Here is a 14,431-nt window from a genome sequence, read left to right on the forward strand (position 1 = left end):
GAGGACGTAAAATGGCGGCCGTTGGAGGCGGGGCCCCGCGAGCGGCGCCTCGCTCGCCCGAGGCTCCCCGTCCCGGTGTCCCTCACCTGCAGAGCCAGGACCCGCCGTCCCCCGGAGTGCTGCGGGCGCCGTGCGGGCAGCGGGAGCTGCGGGCTCCTCGTCTCGCACTAATATGCTGCTTGCTGTTTGCTCCCTCTATTTGAGAAACGTGATTTATGACTGTAGCGCTGACGCTTCCAACATCATACGAGTAAGGTGGAGGGTTGACTTATTTTTTATTTTTTTATTATTATTTTTTTATGCGGGAGAAGTTGTGCCTCGTAAGTGGCTAGCGTGCAGCGCTGGGCTGAGGGCTCCACTTAATGCCCAGCGGGAAGGCTGCGTGTTCTTTCTTCCCTCAGGCAGCGGCGCTGTCATGGAGACTGCGCTCAGAGGCTGCGCAGCGGGACGTGGCTCACGAGGTTTAAATGCCTCAAAAAGACTAATGCTTACTTTAAATAAAAAACGTGCCGAGGCTCAGGGAAAAGCCTGAGAAATCGCAGGCTTGTGTGGCCAAAAAAAAAGGTGGAGGTTTTCCTCTCCTGGATGAACATAAAACTGAGTGAGGTTTGTAACACACTTAGGTGGGTAGGTAGGTATTTCCTCCACCTGGCCCAATGATCGTCCTTTCCCACCTTTTCTTTTGCCAAAAATCTATAACTAGTCTCCTGACTACTGTAAGGAGGACCTCACACCAGTTTCCCCTTATCAATTTAAACTTCATGCTTGCAGAAACAATAGAGAGCAAACAGATTAATTTTATATTTGGTGAGAAAAGAAAAAAAAAACACCTCTTAATTCTGATAGGCTGAAAAACTGAATAAACCCTAATATTTTTGACATCTGGAAATTTGATTTGAAAGCTACTTAATGAGCTCAGACAAATTAGACTTTTAGAGTAAAGGGGTGAGTCACTTCAGCTGATGCTGTAATTCCAGTATAACCAATTCATCATTGGCAGGATTTCACGCTTGAAAATTTTGAGGTGTTTTAGGCTTTGGACACTGATTTAACATTAGTGTGAGGTCTTTGCACATAGTGTCTGTAGGACAGTCATTTGTGTAGTGCTATGTTGGCAAAATAATTTGGGTTTAGATAAGAGTAATTTTTTGAATTAGCAAAAGTTTTCCATCATAGTACTGAAGACTTGAAAATTTGCTTTGGAGGGAGATTTTCTTTCCTCTTTTTGTTCTTGGGAGACTTATACCACTGTGCATTTTTCATCTCCTTTTCAAGTTCTAGAAAATACATTTATTGATAAATCTTAATTTTGATGTTTTCCCAGCTTGCCAGAATGCCTAAGTAGTCTGTTTATTCTTTCTTTCAGGTACTTAATGTGTGAGAGTGTTTAAATAAGTTAATTTTCTTTGAAAATTCTGCATCATTAGTATGAGACATGAACACTGCGCTTCCATGGCAGCCAAGGCCATGTGTGACAGGTGTACCAGCAGTATCTGTGGTTACCAGTTTCTTTGTGCTGGTTCTGGCACTTGCTGGGCCCCTTTGCTGAGAACTGTTTCCTGTTTTAGGCTGCTAGAGAACTTGCACAACAAAGCAAATACCACTTCTAGCTTGGTTCGCTGGAACATCCAGAAAGAAAGAAGTAGAAGCAACAGTTAGGTCAGCTTGAGGGTGCTGTGGAGTTGCCATCTCAGATTTCAGGTCAAATGCCCTTTAGCTGGGTATGCAGCCAAAGAAAAGCAGAATACCAGGTGGGTGAAGAACTGCTCACGTTAATCTTCCTGCCAGATTTTGTCGAGCCAGTTTATTTGAACTGACAAGTGTTAGAACTTCTTGTGCAAGAGGAGGTGCAGCAAAAGAGGTAAGGGCAAATCCTGGTAGTAGCAACATTGGTCACAAAGCTTGATACAGTCTCACAAGGCTACTTAAAGTAGTCTAGACTAGGTCTAAATTTAAATTTCTGAAACTTACTGGAATAATTACTTCACTTTTTTTCCAATGAATTTGTGCTATTGAAATTCCTTGTCCCATGCTATATCTATAGGAAACCGCAGGCATTCTGGTGTCTTAAAGTGTATACTTCCAGTTGACTAAAATAAGTATTTCTGTTTAAATCTTTTAGGCAGCACGTGTGGAGACCCAGTGTTCAAATGCCACAGAGGGCAATGCCTATTCTGCACCAGTCAGTCAGGGCTATGTTTTACCAGAAGGAAAAATCATGCCAAACACAGTCTTTGTTGGTGGAATTGACTTAAGGGTACATACACACTTTTAATTGTTTAAAATAGGTATAGGGTAAGTCAGTGGAAAACAAATGGAAATTTTGCTCCTGTTTTGGTGTGGGTTTTTTTAAACTTGTTGGGGGGGGGGGGGGTGGCGTTTGTGTTTGTTCTTTTTCTTTTCTGGGGGGGGGCCTTTGTTTGGTTTGGGTTTTTTCTTTTTGTTTTTTTTCCTTCTTGTGTGTGCTTTTGCCAGTCTTGAAGGCATTGAAATGTCATGGGAGAATTCTGGAACATGTCTTCCAAAACTAACCTTTAGTTCTTAGAGTAGTGGAAAATGGGTGTAAAGAATGGTACTGCCTGCTTTAAATTAGTTCTAAGCAGTTGAATGTGTTTGAAGATGTTTAAGACCATGTTTTCTTTCAGATGAATGAAGCAGAAATTCGGAGTGTCTTTGAACAATATGGTACTGTGAAGGAGGTGAAGGTCATCACTGACAGAACTGGTGTTTCAAAGGGGTAGGTACAATAGGGTACTTGTTTTAAGTTGCTGCTTATGTGGACAGCATTCTATAATGGATGGTATGAACAGATACTTACCAACACACTTGACATGCTTAAGCCTTAATACTAGCTGCAGTTGACTGTTGTGGTGTTGTTGGTGTGAAACCAGTAAATCTATACTGCCCCCAACTAAATCTGTATAATCTTAGCTTAACTTGTGTGATGCTTACATGGCCAATTCTTTTGTAGGAGTCATTTGCTGGCTAGAGTAGTTAAAAATTTGCTGACAGTTCAGGATGATTAAGAGAAGGAAGTTAGTTTATCCAGGGCAGTGGGTTTGCCCTCTCTTGATACTTGGGAATAAATTCTAGAGTAAAACAGTTTCCAAACAGTTTAAGTATGTGAACAAAGTTGAAACAAGGGAAATTCTTTGAATATTTAGAAAAGTTCTGGAGTACTGCGGTGAAACCCTTAAATAAGATGAAGGACCGTACCCTGTTGAGGTCTGGGGACGCCATCCCACTTGAGGTTCCTTCCAGCCCAGCTTTTCTTAGATTGTATGCTTAGATCCTAGAATGTCACATCTTTTTCTTCAGCATATGTAGCAATGCAAGAGCTGGAAATAAAATTCATTTTCTCATATCCCTTTCTAGTCCTCAAAGTGAACCCTGCTGTTCAGTTAGCCAGTGTATGTTATGAGTATTGATAATGACTTATTCCATTAATGGGACATGATTATTACTGTAATGCTCTGAAATTATCTCAATTGTATAGACCAGGTAAACAAAGGAGTCAGTGAAATAAATTGAAAAACCTCTTCAAGAATTGCTTCTCTCACTGGTGTTACTGTTCCTATAATGCCTGCTTTCCTGACTTCTATAGTAAATACAAAATTTAAAGATAAGTCAGATATTACTTAATTTTTTTTTTAACTTTCTGGGTTGCTAATACCAGCAGCAGTATTCATTTTGAAAAATGAAGATGAAAAAAATAGCCCTTACTTATATTTCACATTACTCTAAAATCTGGCATTTAGTTGCTTTCACTGGCCCCATAATAGATACTGCTAGTGAGCAGTAAATAGATTTTTAGGCTGAATCATAAACTAATGTCCTAGTTGATAATTTTGAAGTGCAATATAGTATGCCTGGCATGTTGTTAACTGGTCTTGTTCAAAAGAATTTGTCTAACAGTCAAATGAAACTGATTACTGAATAGTCTGTTCTTCCTTTTTAGGTATGGATTTGTGTCTTTCCTGGACAATGTGGATGTTCAAAAGATAGTTGATGTAAGCTCTTTGTCCAAATTACTCAAATAAGTTGATATATGAAGGCTACAGTCTAGCTTGTAGAAGTCAAGTCCTGTACCCTGTAAAGAAATGAGGACACAAAGTCTAGGGCTGACCAAAAAGTAAGCTTTCCTAAAATGTGTACTGGTGGTAACATCTCTATGTATTTGCTTAAGTAAGAAGCAGAACTAGTTCTCAGCTAATTAGCATTTAGCCTGGTGTGGTTGAACATCTCATGTTACTTTGTTTCTGATTGCTCTCATTTATTTGTGCTTGAAAGCCTTGAGTGTTTGGCTGCTTGCTTTTTGTAGTGGATGATTGTCATAGAACCCTTGTGCTTATGGCAGAAACATACACATTTAGTTATTGGGATGTCTTGGTTTAAGATAATTCAAATGAGACACTCTATGTTGAGTAATCTCTTCTTGTGGTTAACCAATTCCTTTTCACCAGTAAGGAGAAACAAATATGGATAGATATAAGTGAAAAAAATAACTGTTTACTAATAAAGAAGGAAATAGGAACAGGCAAAAAAAATAACAGTAATAATAACTAGTTACAAAGTTGCTGAAATTGCCTGGACTCTCAGGGAACAAAGAAAAACTTAAAATGGTGGAGTGATACCTTCCCCAAAATGGTGGCCTCTGCAGCTGACCGTCCTTGTGGTTCCAAAGACAAAGGGAAAATAGTGACAGCCCTCCCCCTTCTTATCTCTTCATTGATGAATGCAGCTGGCACTCTCCAGCAGCTGACACTTGGTCAAGGGCTGGAGCTCATGAAGGGGTTTTCCCTCCTTGGCAGCAGACAGCCAGGCAGCTGTGCTGGGGTGGCTCTGCTTTCACTTCTGCAGGGCTGCTCCATAGTGGCTGTAGACAGGCACAGAATTCCCCATGCCAGTCCAAGATGCAAGAGAGAAACAAAAGGGGAGTGGGGGGGCACCCCAAATCAGGGCCTCTGCCTTGAGCAAAGACCATAAGGCAAGAGAGAGTGTTCTGTTTGCTTCAATATTTTAAAAGTTAGGGCACTTGCCTCACTCTGTCCTATGGTTCTGTTTTCTGGCTCTAGGGTCTTAGGAGACAGTAACAATTTCAGACACAGATGAAATACAATAACATTTTGGGTTGCCTAGGGCATTGGAGTAACAGTATCATGGAAGACAGTTTTTTTACTTATGTCTCAGTAGTTGAAATATGCTTCTCTAGTGGTATTTGTGCATTTGGATGCTACCTGGACTGCGAGTATTTTTTAAGCTTCCTAGATAGTGCTGCAGCTATCTGATGTCATCATGAAGCTTTCCTGTAGCTAACACAAGAGATGAAGAGGTGGAACTGAAGAGTCCTTCTGATCTTAGGAGTTTGGTATCAGAGAAGTTTTAAATCTCAGTGCTTAAAACCAAATCAGTTACTTGGTTCTGATGGACTTGACCACTCCCCAGACTGAATACAGTAGCTGTAAAAATAACATGTATTGAAATACTTGCTCTTTGAAGTCTTTGGCTTAGAAAACTCCTGTGTCTCTGAAGGATGAGCAGTCTCTCATTTGCTTCTGAAGCTCTTAGATAGGGAAGTAGATCAGAAAGACAAAACCAGATGGGTGTGCAAGGCACAAATGTAGTGTTCTGTGATGTGTAGATGTATTTACTGGGCATCCAGCTCGGTAAGTGGGAAGAGAACATATTTGAATAAAGTGGAGAGTAGTGAAACCCCAGCAAGAGAGCCTTGATTCTCACCAAAAAGATTTTAAAGGCTTGCTGTTATTTGATGGTGCAATGACAAAAATGTACAGTAACTTCTGTACTCAGCAATAGACTTCATCTGAGAACATACTTACCTTTTTACTATGGATTAAATTTGTTATGCTATATCAGTGTGGAGTGCTTGCTCTGAGACAACAATTTCTGTGGAGACCTCTTCAATAGCATTGACATTTGAGCCATGTACACTGCTGATTTTTTGTGTGTGCTTCTTCAGAACTGGAGCCTGCAGTGTTATAATAATAATAATAATATAGTACTTACTGATGTGAGTTTGTATATCAGAGGTATTGGAAGACCCAGCGGCATGTGGCGGGTTTTCTTTCCAGCGCACATTTCAGGTCTGCAGGCAGTACAAATTCTTGCCATATCAGGAAGGAGCATGTTCATATAGAAGTAATGTTAGAAGATCTGTTGGCTTTTAGGAGGGGATGGAAGAAAGGAAAAAATTAACATGGGTGTTGTAGAGCTCAAATTATTTTAAGCAAAGGCTATTGCTCTAAATCACTTCAGGCCTTACCTGCACTGAATGGTCAGTGTTTTCTGTAAATGAACATGATAGAGCCTCTCTTTAACTATACCTATTCTTGGTGCCTATGTTAATGCGCCTGTTCAACAAGGCTTTGTAGCCTTGCTCAGTCTGACAGTGTTTTTCTGCTGCTTTAGGTCTGTAACTGCACTCTGGTCCAGCATGAATCAGTTTGCAGTTCAGAATGGAAAGTTGTCTTCTGTTTAGAGGGGAGGCCTGTCTCCCAGTTTTTCTCATTGTTGAGGTGGAAAACACGAGGTGCATGGTTTTGGGCTCAACAAGATTCCAGAATTAATTTTAAAATACCCAAAATCAACCAAGACACCTTCCTCTGAAAAAAAAAAAAAAATCAAAAAACATCCACCTGTTAAACTAGTCAGGTTATTGCACCATTTTTCATCTCCATATATTTCTTGAATCATCTTCTCATACTAATAGAAATTAGAATGAGCAAGATTTCTTTATTATTATACTTCTGCTTATTTTTACCAGCCAACAATAAAGATGTCTGTTCAAAGCACTTTCTTTAGCAGAAATGGGAGAAAATTGCAAAAACACGTATTTTCTCCTGAAGCAGGCACCTCTGTAGGGTTGTGTGTGATAGAGAATCTAGACAGACTGTCTGCATCCAATACTGACTTTTAATGCTTGGTTCTAAAATTGTGCTAATAGGGCTAAACCAAAAAATGATTGACCAGAAACCTAAGACTTTGGTCACTGTCCACTAATACCCTCACTTAGACAAGAATAGTTAAAACCTGTGTGCGTAAAACCGCAGGGCTGACAGTCGTTGATACATAGTTGCAAATTTGAGTAGTGCGTGTTGCTATTAGGGCGAGTGATACATAATTTTGGAGGGTCAGTGAGAAGGCAGATAGCTGAGCTGAGGGTGCTGTAGGAAATGCAAGATAAGAGGTATATGATATTCAGAGAGGAGACTGTTGAGCCTTTATGACAGTTGATGTACTGTGGTGTAGAAGCAGAGTCCAGTCTCTTTAAAATCGCACAAACCTCTCGCCTTGCTGATTCCCAGCTTACAGAGAATAACCTGTCTTTCAGTCACAAATCAACTTCCATGGTAAAAAGCTGAAACTGGGGCCAGCAATCAGAAAACAACAAAACTTAAGTAAGTACATCTAAATAAATTTGTCAATATTGCAGGTGTTATACTACAACAAGTTTTTTTCTTAATTATCCATCATTATCTTTGTAAATACTTCATAGGTGATGCAATATGTATATTTCAGTTAAACCTTGGTTCTGACTTCTGTGAGCTCACTTGTATAATGTTCTCATGAGTGAAGTTGGTAGCACAATACAATATAGTTAATATTGGGTTAATTTTAAGAGTCAAAACCCTTAAGGTTTTTTTTCAACTTGAATTCTTATTCCTAATGAAATACATGTAGTAACATCTTAATACTATTTTTTATCTCTTTCAAAATAAGATTCCTGTGTGTATCCCAGACAACTAGTTCTTGGTCCTCCTCCACCACAGTTCCAGAGTGTATGGGGTAGTCAGGGTATGGAAACGTACATGCAGCCTCCAGCTGTCATGAACCCAGTAACACCCTATGTTCAGGTAAGACTGCTCCTGACGCTGATTATGAATCACAGTTAAGTATTTTTTGAAGGTGCAAGCATGTACAACTTTTGGAGTATGTACTGAGATTTCAATCTGACCTTACCTGCCTGTTTTCATATTGCCTTCCCCAGTAAGAAGCGCCCACTTCAAACCACTTCAAAGGAATGGCAACAACCTTAAAAAATTGATTAATTGATGTTAAACAAGAGGGAGATAATCTTTTAAGAATGAAAACTGTTGATAGTGGAGGGAAGATTGAGTGAGTTACTATTGCCTGTCACAGGTGCAGTTCACAAATGAAATGTATCCAGATAGTTAATGTATTGCTGTTCTGCTTCAGTATAAACTACAAAATTTAAAATGTACTTTTATAAAGTAAGAGTGGGATCAGAAGTTGTCTCAGGTAGTTTTCTCTCCTCCTAGCCAAACATACCCTTGATTTTAAGCTGCCGTTGTGTTAGAAGAACGCTGTGTTACAGCATCTGCTGTTAATAGCTGTTAATAGCCCAGCACAGTATTGCCTGCAGGACATCACTGTACTGGTAATTCAGGTAGGCATTCATACTGAGATATGGGTACTGGGCTTCTGGCCTGGATATGAGTCCTGTGCTGTGAGTGAAGCAGATCAGGCTCTCTTGCTGCATTTGCCTGTATGATGGAGCAGTACTGACTACAAACTGATCCTGTTTTGTATATCTTAAGCAAAGAGGGGAGAGTAAACTTGCAGAAATACTTCCTTGCAAGGCAGAGAGCTTGATAATGGTATTCTTGCTGATTCTTTTAAGTTTGTTAATTTAAGAGAATTATTTTTCTTAAATATTGAAATGTGCCTTTAACTATTTTCTGTAGAATCTGGGAAGATTCCAGGTTTACACTGTCAGAGTACTTACAGGAAATAAATACTAGGAAATTATCTTAATTGGAATACTTAGCTTCCTTTGCTTCCTAGAAACTGATCCTTCAGACTGTACTCCATTATTTCATAGTAGTCAGTCTGCTTCAGGTCTACTTCTCAAAGTTTATGGTATGACTTGCACTTCTGAAATTACTTAAAAGTTCAGTTACAAGCAGACATGGGATTTTTAGATATAGAAGACACTCATAATCTCACTTTGTAGATGTTATTAGTGCCTGAAGTACTGAAGCAAGCCCTGTGGGAAATCTAAGGGTTGCTTCTAAAAAGTGAGTCTAGTCTGCACAGGAATTGAAATAACAGTGTAACTTTTGAAAATGTGCTCCTGGCTAATATCTATACAAATATCATACTTGTATCTTGCTTCAAAGTTGTGGTTTGTTTTTTTTTTTTAAAAAAAAACACTTTATTTGCAGCCCTATCCATACAGTTCATCACCAGCTGTACTGCTAAAGCAGCAAGTTCCCATTGGGTATCAACCGGCTTACAACTATCAGGTATGTAAAATTTTAGTAGAAGCAGAAAGGCTGTTGGATACCTGACAAAACTGGAATGAAGTGTTAACTGGAGTCTGCTCTTGATATGCTTCTCATTCTTTGAAATCTGTTTTCCTTCACTTCTTCACAGCTACCAAAGCTAAAACAGAATAGTGATGAAAACTGTTGAGTAACTTAGTGTATACTTTTCTTTTGATAGTTTCATTATTTCTTTCTTAAATATATAGTGATAAAACAACTTTCAAATTAGAAAAGTGCATGATAAGTAGTACTTGTGGGAGGGAACTTTGCATGTGTACATGCTGTTGTGGGGGTTCTATGTACTTGGAATCAGGATCTTATCAGATGATAGAATGATTGATATGGGGGGGAAATGTGCTCTTGCTAAAATCGTCGAGAGAAGGCATTTAACTGATAGTGGGGTTTGAACTCACAAGTGTGTGGCCAAGTCCTGTTGCTAAACTAGGAGTAACTGGCAGCAGCTTGAGGCTTGAGATTTATTTTCAATGCAAGTACTTTTGTTTCCCTTAATTTACTAATATTAAAAATATTTTAATTTTTTTTAACTTGGAGTGAGGAGATCATTAATGCATAACATAGCTTATTTCATTCAACTAATTGTTTTGTGAAATGAAATGTACATTTCATGTACGGACATGAAGTGCTGTCAACAGTAGCTCCTACTTGTCTGTGTTGGAAATGAATGAATGGTGGTTCTTATTCTTGTCCAATTTCTGTTTAAGGCTCAACCACAGTGGCTTCCTGGAGAGCAAAGAAATTATGTAATACCTCCAACTCCGGTAAGCCTAGACTTCTGAAACTGTCTTATTAATTAGCACATTGTTTTTACAGCTCGATACTTAAAAAAAAGTCTGATGGTTGTCTGGAACAAGGTAATCTGGTCTACAAAATCTGTAATTGTTAATGAGAGTTGTAGTTCAGGATTTCTACTGATATGGTGCTTAAAAATTGAGTTACCTGACAGTTAATGCCTGTTTTATGGAATTATTCTACGTGTTCTAGTCACAGAACTCTGGAATTTTAACCAATTTGGAGTTGGTTTTTCAGGAAAAGTTGGAGGACAAATAAGGTGACCCGATGTACCATCTTTTTATAAATTTAAAAGGTCTTCATATTCTTTGCAAATACTGATGAATTTTTTGCCTCCTTTCAACAGGTTTTAAAAATTTTTCCAGGCTGCTGCAAACTGTAGATGGTGCTGCTGTCGGCCATCTAAAAAAATTCTTTTCTTTCTGTGACTTAATGCGAGTAACATACATGAGAAAGGGGGAAAAAATACTCTGTATTTGTTTAGCAATGTTGGAGTTAAAAATGCCCATGGGGCAAGTTTAGTGTTCTTTAGGTATATTTGTTGGCTTCAGTTTTGATTAAGTGTTTAAAAGCTGTAATATATAATTTTATTCTGAATGGTATTCTTTTTCTGAAAGCTGAGAAGTAATTGAAATACTGATGACACTGTTGGCTTGAAATAGTTTCTTTTAGTAGCATCTATGAATGTGATACAGCCATAGTGTATCACTTTATAATTCAATTCAAAATGTTTTTAGAGTAGGTGTGTATGGGGGTTTCACTGTTAAATGCCACAGGCTTGATTATAGGAGCAGACAACTATTCTAGAACTATCTCACTTAAGCAACTCTAAGTATCATTCTTAAATGTTTTAGTAAAACAGGTTATGACACACTATTTCACCTACCCATGAAATTTATCAAAACTGTGCGATAAGATAAAATTGGCGCAGTTCATGGATAGATGAGTATCAATGACACCGTAACTGTGCATGTTTTCCCAGTGTTACTGAAACATTGTAGTACTTAAAAACTCCACAGGTGTATGCTCCAGTAAACTATCATGCCACTGAGGATGCAGGATTTGTACAGATGGAATGTGCTGTTCCAGAGCCCACACAGTTGCCTAACAGCCCACAAAAGGTAAGTGCTTTCTCAAAACTTTAATGTTTCTATCATAAATGCTATTCCCAGAAATTTGCATGAGGGTTATGTAGCTTTGTCAAGGACCCTGGACAAGGTTATAGTTGCTGCTTTCAGCCAGTTGTTAAGTTCCATATATCCAGTTTCTATGTGTAACTTTAGAAGTTTCATTTCCTTGAAAAACTGTTAGTGCTTGTTTGCAGTGCTGAGGGCTGCATAAAGTGTGTTCCTCTTGATTAAGACTTTTTTCCACAAGACTTTGTTTAATCTGTGGAAATTTTAGGGGAGAATTACAGTCCTAAAAAAAGCAGATTCAATAGCACTGCCTTAGGTAGATTTATTTTAAGTGTCAAATGTCTGAATTGGCAACTTTCTCCTTTTCTCACTGTTTTGTGGAAGATGGCCCCAGTTTAGCAAATAGTTGGCTCTGTTTCCTAAAGTTTCCTAAAGTAGAAATTTCATTTCTCAGCTGTTAGCCTAATCCACAAGAGAACTGGCATGTCACTGATTAGAATTGTTACACTGTAACACTGAAGGGGGCTAGTGAGTTATTTAATATTAAAAGATAAAGAGGGAGAAAAAATTTACAAATACCTCAGGAAACACAAGGCAGTTGAGGAATCCTGATTGCAGAGTAAACCCTGTGACACACTGGCATTGCTAGCTAGTAATGCCCTAATTAAGAAAATGAGTATTGATGCACCTGTAACTGTATTTCAGAAGTCTGTGGACAGGGGCATGCAAACAGTATTATCCTGTCTGTCTAATCCTGAGAACCAGCTGACAAATGACTTTGTATCACAAGACAACAATGTAAAGGTATGTAGTAAAAGCAAAATTATATCCCTGAAACATAGCTGACCTTCAATGTGTTCACATACAGGATACCATAAAGATGAAGGGATTCATATCTGTGAATGCCACTTCCTTGTACATGCTCTGAGATGTGTGGGTTTGGCTCTCAGTTGCTTAATGGTGGAAAGAAGTGCTGAAATTGGATTCAGTGGGTTTAATCAGACAGCATAAAAAAATTGCTGAACAGTCAAGTAATGAACAGTTAGAGCATAAGTTTGTCTGGCTAGTCATTTCTCAGTGACATGGCTGAAAGCAGTAGATTGCTCCCTAGTTTGGACAGATAATCTGTACACTGAAGTAGCCACTGTGGATGGTGGCAAGTTATGCTTTGTCTCTGCTTTAACCAATAAATATGTCCAAGTTGGTAGCTGGTTGTCGTTTTTTTGGTGTGTGTTCAGTCTTTGTAGATTTGCAATTTCTGATTACTATCCAAGTCATGTGTAATTTAAGGTTATTAATTTCTAAGACCTTGCTTCCTTTTTGTGAAAGGATAGATAGGTGAACTAGATAGTTGTACTCTGAAATGGGAATGCAAAAGCTTTGTTTTGTCAGTTTTGGAGAGGGGTGAATAGAGTACAGGGTGTCTGGAAATAGTTTCCATGAAACTTTGGTTGCTTTATTCTGATTAATTGAATTTTTTTCTTGTCCTCTCTTCTATCCCATCATAGGAGAATAAGACATTCCACTTGAGAAAAGGAAGGACAGTACACAAAAACATTTGATCAACAAAGACTTCAAAGTACTTAAATTAATGACCTAGATGGTACTTCAGTTTAGCATTACAGAGTGTAACAATTTCTCCAAGATACTTCAAGTAATGCTTGTGCTCATGTTCTACCTGTTTTGATACTGTTGTTGTTGCTTGAATAGTTTGAAGTTGTAAGAGTTGACAAACTTCAGTGTTACTGTTTTGTGCTTCCCCTGATAAGAGACTGGAATGTTGGAGAGTTTTATGTGTTTGCTGTATGTGGATTTTTCTCTGAGCTTTAAGGTACAGTTTGCATATTACACATGTTTTTTTGTTAACTACAATTTGACTCATACTGACCATTTAACTCCTGCGGTTTAGAAATGGAAGTAGTTATTTGCCCAAGAGAATGTATTTTAAGACTGAACTCTTAAATCAGTGCAAAAGAAGATGAGAAGTTGTAACTGAGCTGAAGCCCTGTAAGTCCTGGTTGCCTTTAGACGACATAATCAATGTGATTATGTTCATTGATGACCGTCTATGTACCTGCAGTCTTGAAAATCAGTATTATTTTTGGGTAAATAATGAAGGGAATCCTGAAATTCATGTATGTAACTCAAAATGCAAGAATGTTATCTGTATTGGACACTCAGCCAATACAAGTTTTTTTTACTTGAAAAGTCTTAGCAATACCTGTATTTTAAACTTCTGAGAAAACACTGCACTTAAATAAGCCTTTGTTATGTGATGCAAACTGTTAATCAAAGAATATGTGTATGACTGTTTTAATAATCATGTAGATTTTAGGTGTGTATTGTGAAACAGTGAAATAAATTTTTACTTTTCTTTGGTTTCCTAGATTTCTGGTGAGCCAAATCGAAATAATAACTTGTTAAAGCTGTTAAAAAAAGCTGTTAAAAACTTACTACTCTGTGTGAGATTTCCAGTTGCTATAAATCTATAGCAAACTTTCATTTTGCATAGATAGTAGCTGAAGTTTAAAAGGAGTAGAATTGAGAAAACAGTCTGGTTTGTTGGGTCCTATATTGTTTTTTTCCTCCTACTCAAACACCTCAATCTCTCCAGACAATTTAAGAAAACTATTCCTGTCTTGTTTAGAATTCATATATGTCTAAGACTGCATGTTCAGCTTCAAATTTCCAGAAGGTTTAGAGATAGTAATGGCTAAACAAAGACTTAGCTAGAAATACATGTTAGTGAAATATCTGGAAGGGAACTGGATAAGCGAGGGAATATGGCTAGAGCAAATGTCCACGGACTGCTTCTCAGGAGTGTTCTGGATAAAATTTTATTAAAGGAGGTGGGGAAGAATGTTACAAAGCTGAAAAAAGTGGTGAAAAAATTACCAATGTTCTGATAGCATAAATTAACCTGGAAAAAGTAAAGCTCATACTAATTTCTGTACTCACTGTTTCATGTTACTGAAGATAAGTATTAAGTGTTCCCATGATACTGATTTGCCACATTTTTCTCAGATGGCTCTTTTAAAGATAGTCGTTTGATTGTGCTTAACTTGTGTTAGCAGCTTTTTTGCAAGGGCTTTTCTAGTATTGAATTTGGACCCTGTCCTTTCCAGCTTTCAGTATCTAAACAAACCTGCATGTGCTTTCAAAGCTGTGATGTCAGTT

At 38.2% G+C, this 14,431-nt stretch overlaps 1 protein-coding gene across 1 annotated transcript; it reads left to right on the top strand.

Annotated features, from left to right (window-relative positions):
• Window positions 1-12: 12 nt before the first annotated feature.
• Window positions 13-13,640, top strand: DAZL (deleted in azoospermia like). The gene is made up of 11 exons (XM_023919205.2): window positions 13-250; window positions 2,123-2,257; window positions 2,646-2,737; window positions 3,959-4,010; window positions 7,352-7,418; window positions 7,741-7,874; window positions 9,207-9,287; window positions 10,031-10,087; window positions 11,120-11,239; window positions 11,960-12,058; window positions 12,763-13,640. The coding sequence occupies exons 1-11, from the start codon at window positions 173-175 to the stop codon at window positions 12,814-12,816; spliced, it is 969 nt and encodes a 322-aa protein (XP_023774973.2). The 5' UTR covers window positions 13-172; the 3' UTR covers window positions 12,817-13,640.
• The last annotated feature ends 791 nt before the right edge of the window (window positions 13,641-14,431 follow it).

This window comes from Cyanistes caeruleus, chromosome 1 (assembly GCF_971803275.1).
Source record: "Cyanistes caeruleus chromosome 1, bCyaCae1.hap1.1, whole genome shotgun sequence".
NCBI classification, from domain to species: Eukaryota; Metazoa; Chordata; class Aves; order Passeriformes; family Paridae; genus Cyanistes; species Cyanistes caeruleus.

Coding starts and splice junctions, on each gene's coding strand:
- DAZL (XM_023919205.2), top strand. CDS start 173: ATGCTGCTTGCTGTTTGCTCCCTCTATTTGAGAAACGTGATTTATGAC. Junction 4,011..7,351: donor ATGTTCAAAAGATAGTTGAT/GTAAGCTCTTTG, acceptor CCTGTCTTTCAG/TCACAAATCAACTTCCATGG. Junction 9,288..10,030: donor AACCGGCTTACAACTATCAG/GTATGTAAAATT, acceptor TTTCTGTTTAAG/GCTCAACCACAGTGGCTTCC.